This window comes from Herpailurus yagouaroundi, unplaced genomic scaffold (assembly GCF_014898765.1).
Source record: "Herpailurus yagouaroundi ecotype Mexico unplaced genomic scaffold, PumYag 295, whole genome shotgun sequence".
Taxonomy (NCBI): domain Eukaryota; kingdom Metazoa; phylum Chordata; class Mammalia; order Carnivora; family Felidae; genus Herpailurus; species Herpailurus yagouaroundi.
The window spans coordinates 956,491-980,697 of NW_024412512.1; the positions used below are offsets into that span (position 1 = coordinate 956,491).

Here is a 24,207-nt window from a genome sequence, read left to right on the forward strand (position 1 = left end):
ACGGCGGAGGCCCCGAGGTAAGGACGCGCGCGCCCTCGCCGCTGCCACGGCCACGCGCCCGGGCCGCCGCGCCCCACCGCGCGGACCCCTCACTCCAGACCCTGTTCACCCCCGCCCCCGGGGCCCGTACTCCAACCCCTCGTCCCCCGCAGCCCGGGGACTCCCGCGTTCTACCCGCCGCCTCCTCGCTCCAGACCTTGCCCCTTTCCCCGGGCTCAGGCCTTACTCATTCCGGCTGGCGCCTACCTTGCAGATCTCACGGTCCTCCCCGACCCCCTGACTCCAGAGCCCGCTGTTCTCCACGGACCCCTCACTCCAGACTCTGCTGTCCTCCACGGACCCCTCACTCCAGACCCTCCTGCCCACTCCCGGTGTGCCCTGACTCCAGACCCTGCTCTCCTCCACTGTCTCCTGACTCCAGACCCCGCTGCCCGCTCCCCAGGTCCCCCACCCTCCATCTTTCACCCTCAGCGCACCCACCCATTCCTGGCTTTGTGGTGTGGAAGGCCCTGAGGGAAGAGCAGGGGCTGGGGGGTGGGGAGCACTGGGGTGGGGAAGGGGCGTGCAGCCCGAGACCCGCAGCAGGAGGGGTCTCGTCCAGGGTGACCTGTTGCAGGGCACTGCTTGGGAACTGCTGCCTCGGTGTGGCTGTGCCCTCCCCCTTCCGCCCTTGCCACCGGTTTTGTTTCCCGGAAACACCTCGGATCAGGGAGGGGGTGAGGTGTCTATGCGCCGGGGGCGGTGGCCACGCTGATCTCCCTGCCCCCTTCTGCCCCAACTTTCTGGGGAAGCTTTCATGTTAGGGGCTGACGTCCTAGGCAGGCTTGGGGGTTCTTGGCCTCTGGATGGCATTGTTTGTGGGCAGTGGCCCTGGAGGGCTCCAGCACTTTGTTCCCAGTCTCCCCACAGAGGACCCTGGCCTCCGGGGGTGTCCACACATCATCCATCTGCTGGGGCTTCATCTGCGTGGGTCCTCTGTCCCTACCCCGAAGGACATGGCCAGGCTCAGGCCCCTGTAGCTCGTGGGTGTGAGAGATGAGTGGGAGCACAAAGGCTCCAGTGTAGGGGGGTGATGTCCGCAGGGACCTGATCTGGTCGCCGAAGGAGGTGGTGGTGTCTGTGACGAGGACAGATTGGGAGCCAGACCCGCAGGTTTGAAAGGGGGAAGTTTGCGGTTTCCCTGGTAGTTTGTTTTTGTTTTTCGCTCGTGTCTCCAAATTGTGCCCCCGGAAAGGGACCCCCAGGCTCTGCAAGTAGATGGGCAGGGTGATGGCTGGGGACTGACTGCAGCACCTCTGGGAGTGCATAGGGGGTGCACACACCTGAGATGACCTGCCACCCCCCCCCCTTCCCAGAATGGTGTCAGTAGCCCTGATAATTGGAAGGGGCTGGGGGCCCCCGCTGTGTGTGCCGCATTTGGCTGATGGAAGTGTGACCTGCGTGGGGCTGTGGGGAGGGAGGTGTGAGAGGAGCTGGCTGGACACACCCGCCCCGCCCCAGCGGTGGGCAGAACCCCAGGGGCTCCGGGCTCGCAGTGGTCATGGGGCACAGGGCTTGCTTTCTCTGCCTCAGGGTGGCAGTCGGACCTTCTTGGGTAAAGGGGCTTGTGGTCGGATTTTGACTACCTCTCATTTCTCTTGAGCGGATTGGGGATGAGCGTCTCATTGCCTGGTCCTGGGCGTGTCCCTGCTCGGGGAGGACAGAGCCCCTGTGAAGACAGACTTCTTTGAACTCCTGGTTCCGGTTCCAGCTGGCTTTCCTCCTTTTCCTCTTAATTACATAGTAATTATCTGTGGGTCGAGAGAGGAAGTAGGTGAGGTGTGGTGTTTTTTTTTTTTTTAAAGTTGAAAGCCTTCCCATCTACTCATCCCCGCTCCGGGGAAGCCGGCATGCTAGTCAGTGGACATTCCAGACACCTACAGTGTCACCTGTGTCCATGGGGATTTCCTGGTGGGCCTGAGTAAATGCTTGGGACAGGTCTGGGGGCCCCCGCTGACCCGGTTCCCTCAGGGCTGTACTTATGGAGGGTGGCGTTTCTCCTGGGATGCCCAGTAACCTCTTGTCCCGTGATTGCCTTTGGTGCCCATTCCCCGGCCCCCATGGAGCTGTCCCAGGCCACCTCACGAGCAGCCGGGGTCCCTTGTCCTGGTTGTGGTGGGTTCTTGGTAGAGTCATTCCAGGTGGGCCCTGAAAACCCAGGCCTGAGCAGCTGGGGCTCCGTCTCCTCCTGTGAGGAGTTAGAAGTCCATCAAGGCCCTGGGTCAGGTGATGGGCAGAGGGCTGGGGAAGGAGCAGGAGAGACGGGGTGCTGGGGGCCGCCAGCCTTCAGGCCTTTGGTGGCATTGGGCAGGCCAGTGTGGGCGTGCTGGTTGGGGTCCGCGTCAGCCCGTCGCACCCGATGGATGCCCTGGGGTCTTGGGCTACGCAGCAGGACATGCCAGGGAGCACTCTGATGACTGGTCGGCAATGTTGACGTGTGGCACACTCCGTGAACCTTTGGGGAAGGGGACACCCCAACCAAGTCTTGGTTGGCGTGGGAGGACCCCACCTAGGGCGGTTTCGAGTCTGCTCCCTTCCCCTTTGGGGGCTTGGGGAGCCCGTGTCAGGCCGAGCCCTGAGTGACCTTCTGAGTGTGGAAGACCGCGCGCACGCCTGTGCTCCCCGGTGCCCGCGGGACCGGCCCACGAAGGAGTGGGTGTGGCGGGAGCCTGCTTGTAAGCACTGCCCCGCCCTCACTCTCCCCGTGGATGGTGGCCTGCCTTTACGTCTCTCTCCTGCCCGGCTTCTACAGAAGCTTCTGGTGCAGGCCGTGCTCGCGTGGGGGCCCACACGCAGGGCCGGAGGCGCTGTCACAGGGTGGGGATGACAGCACATCTTTTCCTTGCTCAGAAACCCCGTGTCTTCTTGCTCCCAAGAACAGACCGTGGCTCTGGGCCCGGCTGTCACGCCGCTCCTGTCCAGGCCTTGTCTGGGGTCCCCTCCTCTAGAAGGCCTCCCACGTGCTCTGTTCAACCTCAGGGGCAGCCGGAGGTCCCCTCTGGGAGCCTTCCCCTTTGGGACAGGTCCTTTCCCTTCTGGGAGCTCGGCCACAGCCATAGTCGAATGCTGGGTTATTCCTGTGAGTTCCTGGTGGCGCGGAAGGAAGTCAAGTCAACTAGCAGGCCGGAGCTGGGGTGCGAGGTCGGCTCTCAGGTTACACCTCCCGAGGTTCTGGAGAGCCGCCAGTGACCCGGAGGAGTGAGTCCCTCAGCGGAGAGGGTGGCTGTGGGGACCAGCGTGGACAGAGTGCGTGCAGGGGAGGGTGGGGAAGGGACGCCTCACTACCTTGGGTGGACACCCAGGGGCCATCGCTCCCCCCCCCCCCCCCCCCCGCCGCCGAGGGGGTGCTCCTCGCACTCGGGCAGCTCCCCCCAGAAGCGCCACTCCAGGAGCGTTCTTGGCGGGTGGGCCAGGTGCCTGCCATTTCCGCGCTGCTCAGAGCCTCCTCCCAGACCCTGAGTGGTTCCTAGGGGGGTCCCGGGGCCGGCAGTTGCTGTCTCAGAGGTGGAAAGGGACGTGACGTGTTGTTACCTGCCTTCCTGTTGGGCTGTGATACCTTAGAGTCCGAAGACGGTCGTGTACCCTCCTGGAGCTGACAGCTCATCTGGTCTTGGGTCTGGAGAGACCGCGCAACTCTTCCCTCTGCGGACATGGCCTCCACGGGCAGGCGTTCCCAGTGCTGCCCCAGAGGCCGTGCCTGTCATCGGGGGTCTCTGCTTGCTGTGGTCCCAGGACCGGGCTGCTGGGCACTGAGCTTTTCTGCCAGCCTGTGGTCGTAGGGGCTCTAGACAGCACCCCTCGGTCGAGTGACGCCTCTAGCGGCTTCCCAGCAGAGGGACTGAGGACGTTTTAGTCTCTCCAGGTTCACCTGGGTGCCCCAGGCATTAGAAATCCCAGACAGAGATTTCCAGAAAGTCTGGGGGCTGCGGGGGCGGGGGAGACAGGGATGTGGTTTGCCTGGACGCAGGCACCTGAGGGCTCTCTCACTGGTTCTAGAAGTGCTTAGGGGCTGTGCTAGGGGGCAGATGTCTTTACAGTATGTTTACTGTGCCACCTGTGCATCTGTGCTGGCTCTCAGGACTCACCCCCAGCCGACTCAGGAAGAGCCAACGTACTGGGGGCGGGGGGCGCAGGGTTGTGCCTCTGCCATTACACCAGCAAGGGAGGGTGGTCAGGGGGCTCATGGCTCTGCTCGGTCACGGCCCGCCCTCTTAGTCTGCTGGCCCCCGCTCTGGGCCGCCTTCTCTTTCCTTCAGCTGCACTGATGGGTCTGTTGGAAATTTCTGCTGAGGACACTTTCTAGACTCGGCTCTCTTCCTTTCGGCACTGCTGACATTGGGCTTGGATCGCTCTCTGAGGATGTCCTGGGCGCTGTGGGGGCTGAGCTGCGTCCCGGGCCCCACCCACTCGATGCCAGGAGCCCTCCAGTCGTGACGGCCACAGATGTCCCAGGTGTCGCCCACTGTTCCTGGGGGCAGGATTGTCCCGGGTGAGAGCCCCGCCCTAGAGATTTCCTGCCAACCTGCAGCTGTTGCCGTGAGCTGGAGCCCGTCTCGGGGCCTCGGGGCCTCCCAGGGTCTCGGGGCTTCCCTGGGTCTCGGGGCCTCCCTGGGGGTGTGGCCGGGCCTCCTTGGCTCTCGGTCCCAGTCCCGGACCTATAAAGTACGGCCCTCCCTCGCCCCCCGGAGCAGGAAGGCTCAGGAAGCAGGTGGGGAGAAGGCGATGGGGGCAGGTCATTCCAGCAGCCATTGGGGAGGTGGCCTGTGCTGCCTTGTGGCTCCCTGGTGGCCAGGGTCGCCCCACGCCCGCCCCGCAGGGGGCGGCTGTGCCTCCCTGCCACTCTGCTGTGTCCTGCTCCTTCCTGGTTTCCTTGCTGGCCGCCTGACTGCAGGGGGAGGACTCGTACCTGCTGCCCAGGGAGGGGAGGGGAAGGGGGGGTCTGCCTTCTGTTCTGGGTGGAGGGCCCCGCAGCCAGGTGGGCCGGGGAGCTGGTCAGGAGATGTCTTTGGTTGGTGGAGAGCAGAGAGCCACAGCGGATGCTGCACTGTCTCCTTCCAAACCTGAGGGCCCTGCTCGGCTGGTCCCCACCCACCTCATGGCTCTTGCCCTGGCCCCCTGCTCCCCGGTGCCTCTCACCCCTGGGCCTCGGCTTCCCCGGCTGAGGTCGCTGGGTGGTGACCCCGGTGGAGTCCCCCGGTGGGAATGGGACTCAGGCCACACGGCTAGTTGACAGGACACCGGTGGCCTTGGCGAAAACACAGTAGGTGAAACTCACTTTATCTTGTTTTGCTCAACATATTTAGGGTCACGTAAGCGTGTCCTTGCTGTTAGAGGTTGTTGAGACGGTTTGGTGTTTTCTTCCCGTTTGGGTGTGTATTTTATAGTCTCGGTTCGTCACCCCTTGGAAGCTAAATTTTCTTTGGAAATGCTGGATCTTAAGAAGTACACAGGACTGAGTAGAAAATTAGCGCCCTTGCAACCAGGAGGCTCTCGGGAGGTCTGTCAGTCGGCCGTGTCTAGGGACCTCGGTTTCAGCCAGCCAAATGTTGCCGGGGATGAGCGTGTCCCCCACACCGCGAGGGGCGTAGCCATACCGAAAGGTATCTGTTGCTCAGCTGGAGTTGGTGTTCACTGCGCGCCTTGCGTTCTTATCCGCCCTACCTGGCTGCTGATGCCAGGGCCGCTTTGGGCTGGGGCGGGTGGCTGACTGGCCTGTGAAGTGTGGAGCGGAACCTTCACGGTCTCACGGTGGCCCCCAGGCCACACTCCGGCCGCTCCGGCCACCCGCATCAGCATCTCGGATGGAATCCGCGTTTTCAGCAGTCCTGTGAGTGAATTCTGGTGCGGTCTCCTGGGTGTTGGGGACTGTTCCGTCTCGGGGCCGATCTAGGGGACTGTGATTGGGGGCTGCCACACTGGGGCCAGAGGCAAGGGCTGGGCAGCTGTGGGGTTTCTTTGGGTCTTGAACCGGTCCCCACTGCTGCATGGGGAGGGCAGCGTCCCGAGTGCCTTAGGTCGGCCAGCTCCTGGTGAGCCCTGCGCAGGTAAGTGCGGGTCCTGCCGTCTCCCCGAGCCCCTCACTGGGCCTGGTGCGCCTTCAGCTGTGCCGAGTGAGCTCTGTGTCCTCCCCGTGGGCTGCGCCTGTGGGGGCAGGGGGCTCGCCCAGGGCCACGGAGAGGGGCCGAGGCACGCAGCTTGGGGTCGCCGAGCCAGGCCTCCCACCTCTCCTGCGTCATACACTTCCTGTGGCCCCACGGGCCCTGAGCAGGAGGCGTGGCCCCGGCTGTGGGCTTTCTGCACGGATCTCCCCACTCGCTGTGCCTTTTTCACCAGCTTTATTGACACATCACACTCTCCACTTGGTTTTAGTCGAGACGAATTCACAAAACCGGACAAATTCACTGGAATGTGCACCTTGGTAGGTTTGTTTTTCAAATTTTTTTGTTTTTGAACTTTATTTCAGAGAGAGAGCCCTTGTGCGTGCATGGGGGAGGGGCAGAGAGAATCCCAAGCGGGCTCTAAGCCGTCAGCATGGAGCCCGACTGGGGGCTTGAACTCAATGAGCCTGTGAGATTGTGACCTGAGCCGAAATCAAGTCAGAAGCTTAGCTGACTGAGCCACCCAGGCCCCACTTTGGTGGTTTTTAATATAGTCACAGGGCTGTGCAACCGTCACCTCTGTTCAAATCCCGAGCATCCCATTACCCCAAAAGAAGCCCCATCCCCATCAGCCAGCCCCCTGAGCCCCCGGTCCCCACGAGCCCCCTTCCTGTCCGTGGATGAGTCTGTCTGGACGTTTCACACACATGGGCTCACACCCCGCGCGGCCTCTCGTGTCGGGTTCCCTCCCTGAGCGTCGTGTGTTCGGGTCCGTCTGCGGGGTGGCGGGGGTGGGCGCCTCGCTCCTGCTGCGGCCGAGGGACGTGAGTGTGCACGGGGGACGCGTGTGTATCCATTCACCCGTCTGTGGACGTGTGGGCTGTGTCCGCCTTTCGGCTGCTGTGGACACGGTTTTGTGTGGACGTGTGTTTTCGGTTCTCTTGGGTGGACACTGAAGAGCAGTGTTGCTGGGTCGCTTGGTGGCTCCGTGTTTAACTTTTTGAGGAACCGGTGGCCGTTTTCCACAGTGGCCACTCGTGTCTCCTTCCTGGGTCAGGGTCCGATCCCTTTCCGGGCACGTCTGCCTCCTCTGGGCACCCTGACCGGTTTCTCTGCAGGCCCGCCTCCCCGCTGCCCGGCACTTTCTAGAAAGCCGGGCTCCCGAGCCTCATGCGGCAGGTCTCCTGGCTCCCGAGGCCGTGGGCTCCCCTCATCCACCCCCCTCTGAGCGGTGAGTCCGGTGTCTTCAAGGGACACGTGGGCCTTGTGAGGACACAGAGTCAGTGCCCTGGTTTTGGTGGTTTTAAGTGGCGGAAACGCCGTGCGCGCACGTGGGTAAGCACGTGCTGACCCTACAGGGGAACATGGAAGGACGTTGGGAGAAGCCCCTCGGAGCCTGGCAGGTGGGCACCACTGGCACTTCAGCGTGACCCTGTGGGCATCTGAAACACAGGAGCGCGCTCAACCATGGGACCTGCCAGGCGGTGCCCGCCCTGGACGGCCGGCGCGGCTCTGACTGTGGGGGGGACAGAAACCCCTGGAAGGCCCCGTGGAGGCTCAGGTGTGGGCTGAGTGGGGGGCACATGGGGCACGCGCTAGACTCCTTCCGGGGGGGCTGCTGCCTCCGTGTCGCCTGCGTTGACGAAGCTGTCGGCCCTTCCGGCCCTGGCGAGAGTCACTGGGGTCCCTGGTCCGCCGCCGTGCCTGGTTCTGGGGGACACGTGTGGGTCGAGGGGTGGTCCTTACCCTGAGGGAGTCCCTCCTGCAGGTAGCCCAGTGCAGCCCCAGTAGAACCAGAGAGACGGGGCAGTGCCCTCTCTGTGCGTTCTGGGTGGTTTGCAGGGGCCTTGGCCCTCCAGGGCCCACACCGTGGCCTCCGACCTTTGGACGCCCGGAGGCTTCGCGTGTGCTCTACCCCGAGCTCACCCCTGAGGGTGGCCAGGCCTGGGGCAGAAGGGAAGAGGCTAAGCTCCGCCTGCCTCCCCTTCCTCCCCCCCTCCTTGCCCCTCCTCCCCGCTCCTCCCCTCCCCCCTCTGCCCTCCTCTTCCCCCTCCTCCCCCCTCCCCCCCTCCTCTTTCCCACTCCACACCCACTCCCCCCCTTCCCTGCTCCCCCCTCCTCCCCCACTGTTGTGCATTGTTCTCATGGTGGAGTATTCACTCACCTGGAGGGAGAAAGCGGATCCCTGCGTGGGAAGGGCGGACGCGGGAGTCCTGGCGTTTCTCCCCACACCCCAGCTTGTGAGGGGCCCCTGAGCCCGCGAGGCCACCTCTGGGACCTCTGCCCACACACAGGGATATGCTTTATGGGGCTGGCACCATCACTGCTGCCTTTCTGTGCGGAGGCCACTGAACCTGCAGAGTGGTGGGCGGTCCCTTGTCCCCCTGCGGGCCTGTGGCAGTGCAGACGCCTCCTCCACCCCCTTGGAGGATGTCCCCTAGGAAGCACGGTTCTGCTGACGTCACGGTCTTTATTCCCGCACTCTTGTGACTCCTGAACGCCACTCCTGTTCTCAGTCTCCGACAGCCTGACCGGTGGCGATGGTCTCCGTCACCGATGAGCCTTGAACAACACGGGCGTTGGGGGCGCCGGCCTCTGACGGCCGAAAATCCACGTGGAACGCCTGAGTCCTCCAACGCCGTTGACCGGAAGCCTCGCCCGCGACTAAACCGTCACCGACACGGGTCTTTGCGTGCCTTCTACGGCAGAGCGAGCTAGAGGGAGTGAGCGCCCCGGGAAGGCGGAGGAGGAGGAAGTGCTCTACGGGGCACATCGATGGAAAAGTCCGGAGTGCGTGGGTGCCAGCCCGCGCTTCCCGAGGCCGGTGCACGTGGCCCGCCGTCGTGGGGCCGTTTGTGTTTCTTCTGGGGCTTTTGCCTGTTCTCTCTTTTGCGTCCTGTCGTTTCTGGATAGTGTGCCGTCACCGTGAAGGTAGTGACCGCCCCTCCCTGCGTCTGTGTCCTCTCTTCGCGGGGACGCTGGTCTGAGGAGAGGGCCTACCCTGATTTGCAAATAGGGTCACGTTTCTGGGGGTCAGGACGTGACTTCTTGGGGACACAAGCCCGCCCACCCCGAGGACTGCTGTGCTGCTGGCGTCGCGGTCGCAGTCACGCTGGGCCGGTGGGCCTGCCAGGTGAGCGGCGCCCTGGGGACCATCACGTGCGGTGGGACGCGCCTGCCCCCTTGACAGGCAGTAGCTCCGTGAAAAGGTGCGGGTGGGGGTTTGCGGGCACAGGTGGGTGCTTGCTGATGATGGCTGGTTCCAGACGTGCGCCCTCCAGGACAGTGTGCGCCAGCCCCGGGCAGCTGCCGAGCCCTGGCACACGTCCGGCACGACCGAGCGTGTTTCCGGTGACGTGACGGTGACTCCTTGCTGGACGGCTCCACGTGGACTGTGTGCGGGGCGTTGGGGGGTGGGGGGGAGGGAGGGTCAGTGCTGCCTGAGCAGCAGGACCCAGCCGGACGCTCGTGCCATTAGTGGCCCAGTGTCTCACGCGAGCCATCCGGTGGAGGGCCTGCGCCCGGACCAGCCACGCGGGCATCCCTGTCATCACCCCGGACCCCTCCCGTTTGCCTTCAGCCCTTCGTTACGGAAATGTTCGGACGCAACTGGGTGCAGAGAGGGGCCCCACGGTCACCAGCCTCCCGGATATCATTTCCTGCCGCTGGAGATAGAGCAGGAGGTGCCGGCAGGTGACCCTGGGCCTCGCCATGGCCCCACCGTCTGGAGGACGGCTGCTGGCAATTCTTTGCTCAGTCCTGGTGGCCACAGTCTAGGCTGTGGGGCTTGTGGTCGGGACCTTGCCTCTCTTTTGTAACCTGATTAATTCTGAGAGAATCCCAGCGTGTCCAGAGGTCACAAGAAAAGTACAATGCTCTGGACACGCCTACTCTTCACGGCCCAGCAGCCTGTCACCTGTGCCTCTGTCCCTCGCCTGCCGCGACGGGACCAGCCCGTCTCCTGTCCCTGCGTCCCGGCCAGGACTCTGGGCAGGAACCCTGTGCCCCCTCAGTGCGCCTGCGGGCTTACGCTCACCCTGGACATCGGCCTTTCCCTCCTGGTCACTGAGAAGTGACCTCAGGCCACCCTCTTGGCACACGTAGCCTGTGTCTGTGGTTCCCACGGATGACGGTTCTCCCGCTTTCACCCCGCCGGTTAGCTGGCAGCCCCCGCCGTGGGGGTCGGGGTGGGGTGTGCAGTCTCCTCCCCGGTTTATTTGGGGTTGGGGTCCTTCATGGTAGCTCCACTGTGACGATCCGTTTCTGCGTAAGTTGCGTCAACACGGGCCTCGTCGCGGGGGGCCGGTTGGGCTGGCGCCTGTGCCTGCCATTTTGGGGCCACTTCCTTCCTCTTTGTCCTAACGTGACCTCACGGGTGACCTTGGACTTCGCGGCTGCTGCTACAAGGTCGGCCGTGTCTCCGGGGTCCAGGTCGCTCCTGGGGAGTGGCACCCACAAGGGGAACTCGGGGCTCCTGGGGCACCGTGACCCTGAGCCCAGGTGACTCTTGGGGAGGGGGCCTCGCCTACACGTCAGCAAGCTCGGGAGGGATGCGCGTGCCCAGGGATGCCCGGTTGGGTCCCGAGTGAGGCGCGTGCTTCTGAGTCCGCACCCACCACCGGCTCCTACCTGTGTTTAGGCAGGAGGCTGCCTGCGTCTGCACGTGCCCCAGCTCTGGGCCGGGGCTGGTGATGTCAGCCAGGGACTGTGACATCACTGAGTGGGGCAGGTCAGAGAAGGGGGTTTTTGGAGCCTCCACCAGGGGAGCTGGCCCCTGGCCCTGACAAGATGGGGGACGCCCCCAAAACCACAGCAGGTAACTCAGCTGAGGGGGGTGCTCGCAGGACGGCACTGCCCCGGCCCGGAGCAGTCTCTCCAAAACCCGCTCGGTGTGGCCACGGCGGGCCGGCAGCTTCCAGGGGCTCTGCCTGGGCGCTGGGCAGTGGTCCCTGGGGTGGGGGCAGGACACCGTCCTGCGGTGGGGGTCCTACCCCGTGTCAGGAACCAGGGCCCATGTTGGTTGCCTCGGGATGGGGTTTATTTTCGTCCCGAGTGAGGGATGGGAGGCCCTCTCCCCCAGGACAATTATTTTTAGCTCTGGCGCTGGGCCTGGGCCGACAGCAGACACTTCCGCTCCCCTGAGGTCTCGGGTTACCCTGCCTCCCCCAGGTATGCCAGGCTGGGCCCCTGCCCGCTCCTGGGACCTGGAGCAGCATCATTCTCACTAGGCTCTGGCCCCAGACCTGTTTCAGCGGCACTGTGTCGTCCCTGTCCCTGCTTCCCACCCGCCAGCACGTGATTCGCTCTTGCCATTCCCCTGCGGGTCCCACCTGGCTTTCAGAGTGTCCCGAGGGGACCCAGAATGCTCCCATGTGGCCCGTGCTGGGTGGGGTGGCCTGCCAGGGCATGCTGAGTTTGGCCACCGTCCGGAGCATTTGCAAGTCTGTGCTGCCTTTGGGGTTGTGGGGTGGTGGCCCTTTCCTCGTGAATAGGGGCCGGTGTCCTCCGGGCTGTCCGTGGAAGGGGTCGCAGTGGAGGGCTGTTCCCCCGCCTCCATGGCGCCTGCCATCCTCTGCGGGCGGTGACCCACGTGGCGGCCGTACGCCCTGTTGTAAGGAGACCTACAGGGGCAGACGTGAACCAACCCGTGGCCAGCACGCGGCTTGGGGAAGCTGCCGTTGGGGGGCGCCGGCGTTGTGTCGAGGGACCTGTGGGCCCCGGGACCGGCGGTGGGGCGGTGCGTGCATGAGCAGGCCTCCAGCGTTGCGCCCGGTCGCCTGGTCTCTGTTGCCCGCTGGGCCGTCAGAGGCCCCCTTGGGACCATGAGGCCACGAGGGGCTGCAGGGAGGCGCACGCAGAGGGAGCCTGTTGTGGAGTGGGGAGGCTGGTGGAGGCCGCTGCCAGACCCTGGACCCCCAGCGTCACAGGGATCTCTCAGAGGGGACCCTAGAAGTCGTCCCACAGGGGCACGTGGGCCTCCCTGGCCCACAGAGGGCGGCTCTGCGCACCCAGGAAGGGTTTGCACCCCAGATCACGAGGCCGGGCGGAGATGGAGGGCGTGCCTGCTGATCTGGGGTGGGGACCGAGGGCGCCTCCCACCTGGAAGCGCAGGTGGGGGTCACTGCGCAGGGGGTGAGGGGGCTGCTAGGGCCGAGGAGGGGCCTCCCAGGAGGGCTGCGGGCTAAGGTGCAAAAGCGGGAGGCGTCCAGAGGGGCGGCTCCTGTGTGCCTCGGGGCAGAGTGGTACAGGCACTTCCTGCCCCATGAAGCCTGTGTGCAGGGTGGGGTGGGGGGTGGAGTCCGGAGCTGAGTCTCCCTGCCTGCAGAGGGGGTCGCCGAGCCCTCCCCAGACCCTGTGCTCTGCACCGCAGCCTCTCCAGCTCCGTTCTGGTGCCCTGTCCCGGCATGAGCTCCTGTGTGCCGGGAACGGGTTGCTTCAGAAGGGCCGAGACCCTCCCATCACTCGGGAGGCGCCCAGGGTTTGAGAAGCTGCGTGCCAGGCCCCAGGACAAAGACCGCATCTATCATTATTTGCCCCGAGTGTGTGTCCCCCGGCTTCATCTGCGTGGAGGCCGTCCCTGGCCGCCTGCTTCTGTGTGGCCCCGAGGAGGTCCCGCTCCTGGCTTCTGCCACGTTTCTTTGACGCTTCCTCTTCGGGGCGCGCCCAGGGCCCTTCGGCCCTGAGTTCTGCCGTCATCAGGACAGTGCAGATTATGAGATGAGGGCGAGTTCTGTCTCCTTGGAGTCTTTTGATTTCCCGCGGATTTTCCATCTGATTGACTCTGGTGGCCCGTGTGTGTCTGTGTCTGTCTGTCCATGGCGTCTGTGCATGTGTGCGTGTGCACATGCATACGTCCTTAATTACTTTGTGACGGAAGGTGTGTGTCTGGAAGGAAAGCAAGCATTCGGGGGGCTGCAGACTAGAAGCTCACCCACCGCAGACCGCGGCACCGGGGCCGGAGGGCACCGTTGTGCGTGGTGTGCGGGCTTCCGGGAAGTCGTGCTGCCAGTTGGAAGTTTCCGTCTGAGCCAGCAGGTGCACTTCCCGGTGTGTGCCGGGAGAAACAGAAACTCGTGTCCACACGGGAACTTGTGCACCAGCGTCCGTCCGCACACACACTTCTCAGCACCCAAGGATGGACACGACCCAGATGTCCGCTGACAGACAAACAGATACACTTGGTCCACCGCACATGCGCACGTCCCTCGGCCGCAAGCAGGAGCGAGGCGCCCACACCCGCCGCCCCGTGGACGGACCCTGAACACGTGACGCTCAGGGAGGGAACCAGACACGAGAGGCCACATGGGGTGTGAGCCCGCGTGTGTGAAACGTCCGGAACAGGCTCATCCACGGACACAAAGCGGGGGGGGCTCGTGGGTACTGGGGGGTGACTGCTTGATGGGGATGGGGTTTTTTTATTTTGGTTGATGGAATGTTCTGGAATTGGATCACGGTGACGGTTGCATAACTGGATGTATTGAAGACCTCTGAATCGTACACTTTTGGAGGGCGAGTTGTATGGTATGTGGATCGTTATCTCCGTAATGCAAATAACAATAAACTAGGGACTTTGAAGCCAAAGCATGTGGTCTCCACCCTGCGGAGGAAAGAAGTGCCCTCTGGCTTTTCTCTTCGGATGGACCTGATGCCCCCACCATGCGCGGGGAGCAAGGCTCTGGCATGAGCTCAGGAGGGCGGCTGCAGCCGGTGGAGGACTTTGTTCTAATAGTAAACTTCAGACTAGGGTCCGTCCGTGTAGACTCACCTTCAGGTGGACAGAGGTATTCGCAGGCCTCTGGGTGCTCATGGTGGGCGGGGGACGGGTCCCATCGGCCCCAGACGTACACATTCCGTCCCGGGTGAGCCCAGCCACCGTCCTGAGACCCCATCCCCCCTGCCTGTTCTAGGCCATGCCACTGATGGAGCGAGGAAGTTGGGGATCTGTGCAGACATCCTCCTTTGGGGTTGGGCCCTGTTCCTGACTGGTCCTCCAGGACCCACTGGAGCGATGGCCCAGGGTCCCCAGGGCGCACCAGAGTGATGGCCCCCAAGGCAGGCAGGGCCTGAGGTCTTCGTGGCTCAGGCAGGGGGGTGGGAGGAGCTTTCCAAGCCATGCGGACGCGCACGTGTGTGCACCACATCCCGGACCCCCTCCGTGGGGGCGTCCCGGTCCTGGGCCTGTCAGCGTCGAGGGAGTACTGGGGTCAGGTGACACGGTCACTGCCTCCCTGGGACGTCCCGCAGCAAGGGCGCTTCCACGCCCTGCCCACCCCCCTCACCCAGCCTCGGTGTCGTTCCCTCGAGGTGAAACCGCTGCCTGCCCCTACCCGCACTGAGCCCGGCGGTGCCCACACTGCCCTGTCTTCTGTCGCCTGGGCTCTGGTGGTTGCTCACGGACGGTCAGAGGTGCACGGCCTCTGCAGGATGTGGGAAGGCGTCTGGTGCCTGTGGGGCGGGAACTTGTAAGCTGAGTTGTGGCGCTCTGGGCCTGATGGCGGTGTGGCCCCTGGTGCTGCACTCAGACTCTAAAGGGGGACGCGTTTGGTAGGGGGCGCTTAGAGGAGCTCGTTGGTGGTTTCTTTTTGAGGACATCCTTCAGCTTTGGCACGAGCAGCTGGCGGGGGTTGCAGGCGGAGGCGTGGCTGAGAGGCCAGCTTGGTGGCAACCACAGGCTGCAGGGACGGGGGATGGGGGGGGTGGTTGGGGAGGGCTGGGCCTGGGGACACAGACCCGGGTGGTTTCTGTGGGCACCTGTCCCTCACTGCACCCAGCTGGGGTGGCTGCCTGCCTGCCCCCTGCATCCTGGGGGCTGCTCAGTGTCTGCCCTGCCCTCCACAAGGCCAGCTTCGTACCCAAGGGGCCAAGGCCAGTCCCACCCCAGTGGCACGCACGGCCTGTGCCCTGTCAAGCTCGGAGCCCGCCTGACCTCCCTCGGCAGCTGCTGCCCAAGTGAAGCCTTGCCAGGGTCAGGATCCTCCGCAGCCCCACCTGACCGCAGGGTCACAGGCTCCTGGAATTAGGCCCAGGGGCATGGTGGGGTGGGGTGCTGTGCGGGGTGCAGTTCAGGAGCCTCTGAGGTCAGTGGTGAGGGCCTGTCTCCCAACCTTGGGCACATTCTGCTCTGTTGTCTGTCTTCTCTCTACCTAGGAGCAGACCCTTGGCTTGGGGAGAGGGCCAGCCCTCTCTGCACCCAGCCTTGGTCCCCACACCTGGCTTTAAGGTTCTAGGGCCCCTGTCACTTGACTGGCCGTCACCTCTGCCAGCACAGTTGTGCTTGAGCCGTGGGGTGGGGGTCACTCGACAGAGCTCCCCTCACACGTGCAATTCACAATGGCCTGAGTCACCGCACTCCTGTGCACCCCAGAAAGTCCCGGTCGCGTCTGTGCCTTGAGAGATCTTTCCAGGATGCCACTATGCTGCACAAGCCTCTGTGGCGTGGTTTTCCGCTGCCACCGCAGTCTTGGGTCTCCCTGCCAGTCTGGGCTCTGGACCCCGGGGCTGCGTCGGGGGCAGGGGGACAGGTTCCGGCCTGGACTCTAACCTGTGCCTTTGTTTCTCCGCCAGCTGGGAGCCACGAGATTTGAGGCGGCGGGACCGGTCAACAGAATGCGTCCTCCCTCTGCACGCGACCCCGAGGCCACCGAGATGAGCGCCACGGCCGGGCCCTGGCAAGCGCCCACGTCTCACTAGCAGGGAGCCCGCCGGGCCACCATGGTGTACTAGCCCCGAAGAGCCGCCCGCAACCTCAGGTCTGCACAGACCCGGGATTTGCTCGGCAGCAGAGTCACCGTGGAGAGGCCAGGGTACCACAAACTTATGGATTTTGACAAGAAAGGAGGGAGAGGGGAGTCGGAGGAGGGTCGGAGAATGTCCAAGGCCAGCGGCCGGACCAGCCATGGCGTCCGGAGCTCGGGGACCAGCTCGGGGGTCCTGATGGTGGGCCCCAACTTCCGGGTCGGGAAGAAGATAGGCTGTGGCAACTTCGGGGAGCTCCGGCTAGGTGAGCCCACTCGTGTGTGCGTTCTGGGGCTCGGGGGAGGGGAGGTCCTGGCAGGGCCACGGTCACCGCTTCCAGATGGTTTCCAGATTGTTGGGACTGGGGATTCAGGTACCTGTGAGTTTCTGCCCCCAAAGGAGGAGGCTGTGCTGGAGGGGCGGGTGCCCGGCCTCACCCCTGCGTTGCTGAGGGCCAGTTTTGTGTGTGTGTGTGTTGGGGGGGGGTCTGGGCCCCCGTGTGGGTGGACCCACGTGGAAGCCGTTAGCTTCTAGCTGGTGGGTGCGGGTGCATGTGCAAGGTGAAGCGAGAGCTCGGCTCCCTCTCCGTACTTGGCTCAGCAACCGTAAGCGGGGCCGGGGCCGGTGTCACTGGTGGCCCCTCGGGGCTGGGTTGACCTCCCTGTCCTGAGCCAGAGCCGTACCTCAGCCGCTGCAGAGGCTGCCAGGATTGGGCTTGCGGAGTCTCACTGCCTGACTGTGGCTTCCCCGGCCCCAGGCTCAGGGTTTCTGAGCCAGCAACGGGCAAGGGCTGGGCTCCAGTCTCCGCGTGCAGGTTGGTGGGGCGGGCAGGGCGGGTGCTGGGCTCCAACACCAGAGGCGTCTGTCATTCAGCGACTGACACTGCTGGCTTCACGGGAGACACAGGCGCCTTCCCCAGAGCACGGACCAGGTGTGCCCGGCCCGGCCCGCACAGCAGGGCCCCCGGCAACCTGGTGACCAGTCTGCAGCTCGTGCCAGATGGAGCCGCCTCGACGCACGCCTGCCCCGTTAGGATGCGTGCGTGTGCACACGCGGGCTCATGCACGCAGACGGACACACAGCGGGCCCGGTCCTGACCTGCGGCCTGGTGTCCGGATCACAAGTCTGTACAGCAGGGGTCTTGTGCACCGACAGAAGAGCGCGTGTACTGGGCCGTGGGCGCAGCGGCTGGTAGCTTAAAGCGTTTTCCGAAACTGAGGTATGTGTTCTCTGCCCGGCTTTTGCTCTGCGAGGTTTTGCAAGTGTCCCTGCGGTTGGGTGTGTAGGCGACCGGTTGCTGTCTGTCACCCTGTCCGTCTGTGTGACTGCACTTCATCGTCCACGTCTGTCGTCCTGCTCAGGGACGCTCAGCCGGGTGTAGATTTCGCTGCCGTGAATGAAACTGGCCTGAGCGCCCCCCTCCGAGTCCCACGCACGAGTGTTTCTGTTGAAGCCCCAGGTCGGAGGGGAGGCGTGTGTCGATGAGAAAGTGCGGACTGGTCTCCAGAGTGACGGTAGCTTTTCTGAGCTCCCGCGGGCAGCACGTGAAGGTCCGGGGTACCCCAGTCCTCGCCACCATCTCAGCGGCCAGGCTTTTCCACCTTGAACGTGCGCGTGGATGTGACGGGGTTTTCGTGTGGCTTCCCTGATGACAGTAAGCTGGACGTTCCGTGTCCGAGAGCTCCTTTTTACCTCTGGCGTCCGATTTCGATCCTGCGCCGTTTAAGGTGGTTTTCTTTGTGGCAATCCCGGTTGGGGCTCCTTGGAGCCGCGTAGGTGTGTATGATGCTTCCTCATTAAATTGGAAAAACTTCAGTTATTACTTCTTCGGGTTTTTTTCTGCCTCCGTTTGTGTCTCTGCATCCTCAGACTCCAGTTACACGTACGTGGAGAGGGTTTGATGCTTTGCTGTAGGTCCCTCAGGCTGCTCTTCGGTTTTCTTGTCGTTTTTTTTCCCCCTGCTTCACTCCAGTTGCCTTTTGCTCTCGTGTGAGTTCACCCTTCTTTTTTGCTGCCGCGTCCAGTCTGTTGTTGGAGTCATTCTGGTGACTTCTTGATTTTCTGTGTGGCATTTGTGACTCCGCTCGACCCCTGCTTCTCTCTCTCTCGGGATCTCCCAGCTGCTTGTTCATTTGCTTTTAAACCTCATACCTACTTGTAACCGTTTTACAGGCCAGGTCTTTGGCGCCTTTGACTATGTTTTTCCTTGTGATTGTCTGATTTGCCTCCTTTTCTACACGAGTGGTGTTTCACGTGTTGGAAATTGTGGGTGTCTCATGGTATTGGTCGGGGTTCTGCCTTGTCCTGGAGACCCGTCTCGATAGTGCGAGGGCCGGGTTTTGGCTCCGTTAGGGGAGGCTGAGGGCTGACCTTACTCGAAGCCTGGAGCCACCCGGTCCCGAGGCGAGGGCTTTCTGGGTTCTCGGCCGAATGTCAGGGGAGGTCAGGGCAGCCTCCGCACGCTGGATGGCCACGGCTCCAGCCCTGTGTGGCCCCCGGAACCTTCCTCCTGCTCGCGGCCCCTCGGGAGGTACTTCCCGTCTGGCCTCTGGACTCTTGCCTTCAGCCCGTGCAGGGGGCGAGGCTCTCAGAGTCCCGAGTGCCTGAGCTCCAGCCCCTGCGGCCTGCACGTCCCCAGACCCCAGCCGTGCCGGACACACCCACTCTCGCCTTCACCTCGGGCTGCACTTCAAGGAGACTGGCTCTCCCTGAACTCACGTGTGCAGTCAAAACACGAAGGTTTCTTCAACAGGACACAGTAAAGTTAGCAGTTCCCAGAAAGGCTCAATAGAACATCTGCTTATGAGAACGCGTGGTTAAGAGCGAGGCTGGGCAGGCCGCGGGCAGGGCACCGCTTGCACAGTGTGACGCTCGCACAGGGCACCGTGTGAAGGCGCTGGTTCCTGCGCACAGATGCTGCGATGAAAAACGGGCAAGAGGGGTGCTGGCGGGCTCAGTCGGAGAAGCACATGGCTCTTGATCTCGGGGTCACGAGTTTGAGCCCCAGCGTGGGCCGTAGAGGTTTCTTAAAAAGTTGCAAATGGGCGACAGACGTGAACGGACACTTCGCAAAAGCAGACAGGCCAACAGCCGGGGAGCACGGGAGGCTTTCCGCCGCAGGAGCCCGAGCAAGGCAGCCGCGTGCGTTCCTCCCACGGGGGGGCCACCCCAGCAAACCTGCCAGACGAGGGAGCCCGCCGGCCCGTCGGAGGTCCTGTGTGGCGCCGCTCACGTCAGCCGTGCTTGTAGAAGGACCCTGGGGACGGGGTGGTCGTCCCCCAGGGTCACGGGTAAGCCAGGCAGTGTCCCCGTGACGGACGTGCTGCAGCGCGGCGTGCAGGAGGACCCAGGGAGGAGAGAACGTGCCGGATGATTCCGCCTCGGAGGCTCCCTCTCGGGACATGAAGGTGGAGACTGACCGGGCAGGGGCGTGCGTGGTGGCCACGTTTTCTGTCCCGATACAGGGCTGGCATTGCACAGGGTTCCGCGTTTGCCAGAGCTCCCGGTCCGAGGCACGTAAGGCGTGTGCATTACAGGTAACTGTCTCCCTGGGGAGAACGAGCACTGGGTCCACCCTGAGCTTAATCCGTGGCCTTAATAGGCTGGGATGTTGACGGGACAGGCTGCTGATGTCTGCGACTTTGAGATGCTTTTTTTTTTTTTTTTTTTCAATGAAAAATAAGGGAGGTCCAGCGGTGCCTGGGTGGCTCGGTCGGTTGAGGGCCTCACTCTCGATTTTGGCTCAGGCCATGGCCCCAGGCTCTGCGCTGAGCACAGAGCCTGCTTAAGATTCTTCCTCCTCCCTCTGCCCCTTCCCCACTGGCGCTTGCGCTCTGTCTCGAAAATAAAAAAACAAAAGAGCAGGGGCGACAGGTGCGCAGATACGCAGCGGGACGAAGAGCAGGTTACTGATGCCATCTAGGCGGTAAGGACGTGGGTCTTCCCTGCACCGGTTTTCCATTTTTTTGGTTTGAAACTTTCATAACACAGGAGGCAAAAACCTATTTGTAATCAAAGCCCAGGGAGCAGGGCTTGAGGGGAACTTTCTTTCCCTGCTGAGAGTCCGCAGGAAGCCTCTCAGTTGTCACACCGAGTGAACCGAGGTCTGCGGGAAGATGGGGCCCCTCTGCCCACCCCTTCCAGGCCGTGGCAAGAAATGGGGGAAGCGGAAAAACCGACCGGGGAAGCAGCGAGCTGGGGCTAAGCCCAGAGGCGTGATCACGCGCACGCAACAGCCAGAGCGATCTCTCGAGAAGCAGTTAGAAATGAATGTTTCTGTTTGAGCAACAAAGAGTTGGAAAATAAAAATTGAAAAGCAGTACCATTGTAAGTGTGCCCAGACCTGCCCAGTGCCTCCGGAATAAGTTACTAAAGGACGTGCAGGCTCTTCACCAGGAACCGAAAACATCAACAAGGGAAGTTAATTCCCAGTCGTGGCTGGGGCCGGGATGTCCCCTCCTCAGCCTCTCCTGCAGCCCTCTGGGGACGTTGACAGGCCGACTCTGAAACGGCCCCTTGGAACAGAGGCCCGAGAGCGGCCGACGCAGGGCCAGGCACCTCGCAGCACGATGGGGCGGGGCGGTGACCCATGAGGTGGGCTGACGTGCGTGGGGAGCCCTGGCCGTGTCCTGTGAGGCGGCACTCAGCCATGTCTCTGCCACCACATCGGGGCGGGTGTCGCCCAGACCGCGCACCGGGATGGAGAGGAAGCCGAGGCCTTCTCCCACGATGGATCCTACTCAGGACAGCGGGACAGGTGGTGATGGAGCAGGTGTCCCATGTGGGGGCCACGTCCGTGGACTTCAGGGCCTGGTGAGGCCAGTCCAAGGGCAGGGACAGGACAGTGCGGGCAGGGGCACAGGCGCGCACAGCGCCGTGCACGGTCATTTCCACAGGGGCTGGGGGCCAGCAGTTAGACTCGAGGGGTCGGGCGGCCCCTCCGTCACGTGGCAGGTGGGGGCCGGGTGTCCGCACACAGGGAGGTGAGACCCTTCACAGAAGCCCCAAGCTGCGGGAAGGCCCGTCTGGGGTACTGCCGGCGCCAGGGGCTCGAGTTTTGACAGCTCTGTGAGTTTGGGCTCCCTAGGGGTCCTGAGGGCTGGTGATGGGCTTGGGAAGGCCGTGTGCCCTGGGCTGTGTGTGTCTCTCACCCACGAGGCACACACTCCCAGCCCCAGGTGTGGTGACTCGGTTGCCCCGAGAAGCCAGCCAGGGACTCTCAGCCTACCAGGTGCTGCCGGGCAGGGTGTCACCGGAGCACAGGTTCCTTCCTGCACGGGCAGGGGCCTGGGGCCAGTCCCTTCTTCTCTGTGCCACGAGGGAGCTCCCCACCCTGAGGGCCGGGAGAAGGGTATGCAAGCACCTTGGGTGAGTCCTTTGCAGGACTTGACCAGGACAGGCCTGTCTGTGGGGCTTCTTGTGGGGGTTGGGGGCCTTGCTCCACGGTGAGGGGGAGGCGGGGTCCAGGGAGCTGGGGGGGGGGCAGGGGCCTGGATGCCTCCTGGTTCTCCGCGGTGGGAGCGGAAGGGGGGCGCCCCGGGATCACCGCGGCCGTCTGTTCTCTTTGTTTTTGTAGATGGGAGAAATTGGAGCGAGCTGGTGTGCTGGAGGGAAGGATCCCATAGAGAGGAGTTTGGGACCAGCCCCCTTGAGGGGGCGGGGTGGGGCTTGGAGGGGGAGGAGAGGCCGGCTGGCAGGGTGGGCTCTAGGATGAGGGTGTGGGGCACATGAGCGCCGCCCATGGTGGGGGTGGGGGGGTGGGGCTCGTAGGCGTTCTTGTTACTCCTAGGACATGGTCAAGTTCGGGGGGGGGGGGGCTGGCCCCCGGGGGGGGGGTCTCCTCCCTGCAGTGGGGTGCATACCACGCTGACAAACCTCTCTTCCACAGGGAAGAATCTCTATACAAATGAATACGTAGCTATTAAACTGGTGAGTCCAGGCCCCCCCTCCCGCCTCCCAGCCCCACATCTGTCCCCGCTGCCCGGTCTCAGGGGAGGGGGAGGGGCGGTGGGCGCGCACCTTGGGTGACCCGACCACCACGTCTACCTGCCCCTCCCAGGAGCCCATCAAGTCCCGGGCCCCTCAGCTGCACCTGGAGTACCGCTTCTACAAGCAGCTCAGCGCCACAGGTACCCGCGCGCCGGCGCAGTGCGGGGCCGGGGTGGGGGGCGCCTCGCCTCGCGGGCAGGGTCCTCACAGGTCTGTGTGTCCCCTGCAGAGGGCGTCCCTCAGGTCTACTACTTCGGCCCGTGTGGGAAGTACAATGCCATGGTGCTGGAGCTGCTCGGGCCTAGCCTGGAGGACCTGTTTGACCTGTGTGATCGCACGTTCACACTCAAGACGGTGCTCATGATCGCCATCCAGCTGGTGCGGGCTGAGGGCGTGTGGGGGCGGGGGGGGGGGCGGAGACAGGCGGGGGCGGGGCGGGGCGAGGGGCCGGCCCTGAGGCCCGCCACCGCCCCGCAGATCACGCGCATGGAGTACGTCCACACCAAGAGCCTCATCTACCGCGACGTGAAGCCCGAGAACTTCCTGGTGGGGCGCCCGGGCACCAAGCGGCAGCACGCCATCCACATCATCGACTTCGGCCTGGCCAAGGAGTACATCGACCCCGAGACCAAGAAGCACATCCCGTACCGGGAGCACAAGAGCCTGACGGGCACGGCGCGCTACATGAGCATCAACACGCACCTGGGCAAGGGTGAGCCGCGCGCGGGCCGGGCGGGGGGGCGCGCGGGCCGCGCTGACCTGCTCTCCCCCCGCAGAGCAGAGCCGCCGCGACGACCTGGAGGCGCTGGGCCACATGTTCATGTACTTCCTGCGTGGCAGCCTGCCCTGGCAGGGGCTCAAGGTGGGCGCGGGGCCGGGGGTGCGGGCGCGGGGCGCCGCCGGGTCGGCGTCGGCTGACCGCTGTCCCCGCAGGCCGACACGCTCAAGGAGCGCTACCAGAAGATCGGGGACACCAAGCGGGCCACGCCCATCGAGGTGCTCTGCGAGAGCTTCCCAGGTGAGGGACGCCCGGTCCGCACCGCCCCGGGCCCGCGCTGCCCGCGCGCCCCACTGACCCCTGTGTCCCCGCCGGCTCTCCACAGAGGAGATGGCCACGTACCTGCGCTACGTGCGGCGCCTAGACTTCTTCGAGAAGCCTGACTACGACTATCTGCGCAAGCTTTTCACCGATCTCTTCGACCGCAGCGGCTTCGTGTTCGACTACGAGTACGACTGGGCGGGGAAGCCCCTGGTACGTGGGGGTCCGGGTTCCTGAAGTGGGCGGGGCCCCAGGACAGGCGGGCCAGGAGCCTGGGTGCCTGCTGCGAGCGGGACCCCGGCTTTGTGGGGGGTGGGGAGAGGCCGCCCGGCCTCAGCGCTGCGTCCTGCCCCCCTCCTCCCCCCCCTCCCCCCTCTGCAGCCGACCCCCATCGGCACGGTCCACACCGACCTGCCCTCGCAGCCTCAGCCTCGGGACAAAGCCCAGCTGTACAGCAAAAACCAGGTGAGGGGCCGGGGCAAGGGCCCCAGTGATGTGGGGGTGGGGTAGGGCCACCTGGCTCCCCTACTGTACTCCCCCCACCCCACCCCTCCCCAATCCTAGGCGCTGAACTCCACCAACGGGGAGCTGAATACGGACGACCCCACTGCCGGTCACTCCAACGCCCCCATCACGGCGCCCGCAGAGGTGGAGGTGACTGATGACACCAAGTAAGGCCCCTGGGCAGCCGCGGGGGGGTGGGGGGGGGGTGGTGAGGACGCCTGGGGCGGGCTCCACACCCCCTCCCCCTCGCGTATTTCCCCTCCCCCGCACCCACCTCCCCCGAACCTCCTACCCCGTTCAGGTGCTGCTGCTTCTTCAAGAGAAGAAAGAGAAAATCCGCGCAGCGACACAAGTGACCCGGGGCAGTGGTGCCCTGAATCCTCCCACCGCAGCCCCGGGACCAGCTCGTCCGTGGCTGTGTGGCCCACAGCCCAGACGCAGACTGCAGGGCCGGCCGCTGCTGCCCGCCCCCCTCCCCCCCCACGTGGGGTCACCTCCTTCACACGAGACTTTGGCCGAAATTTCTACACCTGTGTCTAGTCCTCCCCTCCGAGAGCATTAACTATTTGAAACAAGGAAACGAAACACAGCGGCCGCCCGCCCTGCGCCCCTCCCGCCGCCGCCGAAGTGAGTAGTCGGCCGCCCTGTTGCTTTCATAAAGTCCAGCTTGTCTCCCTCGATCCAAAGGCCGTTTTCTCGAGGGGGCGCTGTGGGCGACGCTGCGGGGGGCGAACCCGCCCCGGGCCTCCCCGCACCGCAGGGGAAGGTGGGGTGGGGGCGGCCCCCCAACCAAAATGCTGCACC

The 24,207-nt window shown here is 64.1% G+C and overlaps 1 protein-coding gene across 1 annotated transcript; it reads left to right on the forward strand.

The window, feature by feature from the left end:
* On the forward strand, window positions 1-24,083 carry CSNK1G2 (casein kinase 1 gamma 2). Its single transcript, XM_040461742.1, has 12 exons — window positions 1-17; window positions 15,702-16,137; window positions 21,760-21,800; window positions 21,931-22,000; window positions 22,090-22,238; window positions 22,338-22,572; window positions 22,637-22,722; window positions 22,794-22,878; window positions 22,964-23,112; window positions 23,281-23,364; window positions 23,464-23,570; window positions 23,705-24,083. The coding sequence occupies exons 2-12, from the start codon at window positions 15,954-15,956 to the stop codon at window positions 23,757-23,759; spliced, it is 1,245 nt and encodes a 414-aa protein (XP_040317676.1). The 5' UTR covers window positions 1-17; window positions 15,702-15,953; the 3' UTR covers window positions 23,760-24,083.
* The last annotated feature ends 124 nt before the right edge of the window (window positions 24,084-24,207 follow it).

What these genes read in the sequence shown, in the direction of transcription:
- CSNK1G2 (XM_040461742.1), top strand. Translation starts at nt 15,954, where the DNA reads ATGGATTTTGACAAGAAAGGAGGGAGAGGGGAGTCGGAGGAGGGTCGG. An exon ending in TCATGATCGCCATCCAGCTG is followed by an intron (nt 22,239 to 22,337) that starts GTGCGGGCTGAG and finishes ACCGCCCCGCAG; the next exon opens with ATCACGCGCATGGAGTACGT. An exon ending in GAGGTGACTGATGACACCAA is followed by an intron (nt 23,571 to 23,704) that starts GTAAGGCCCCTG and finishes TACCCCGTTCAG; the next exon opens with GTGCTGCTGCTTCTTCAAGA.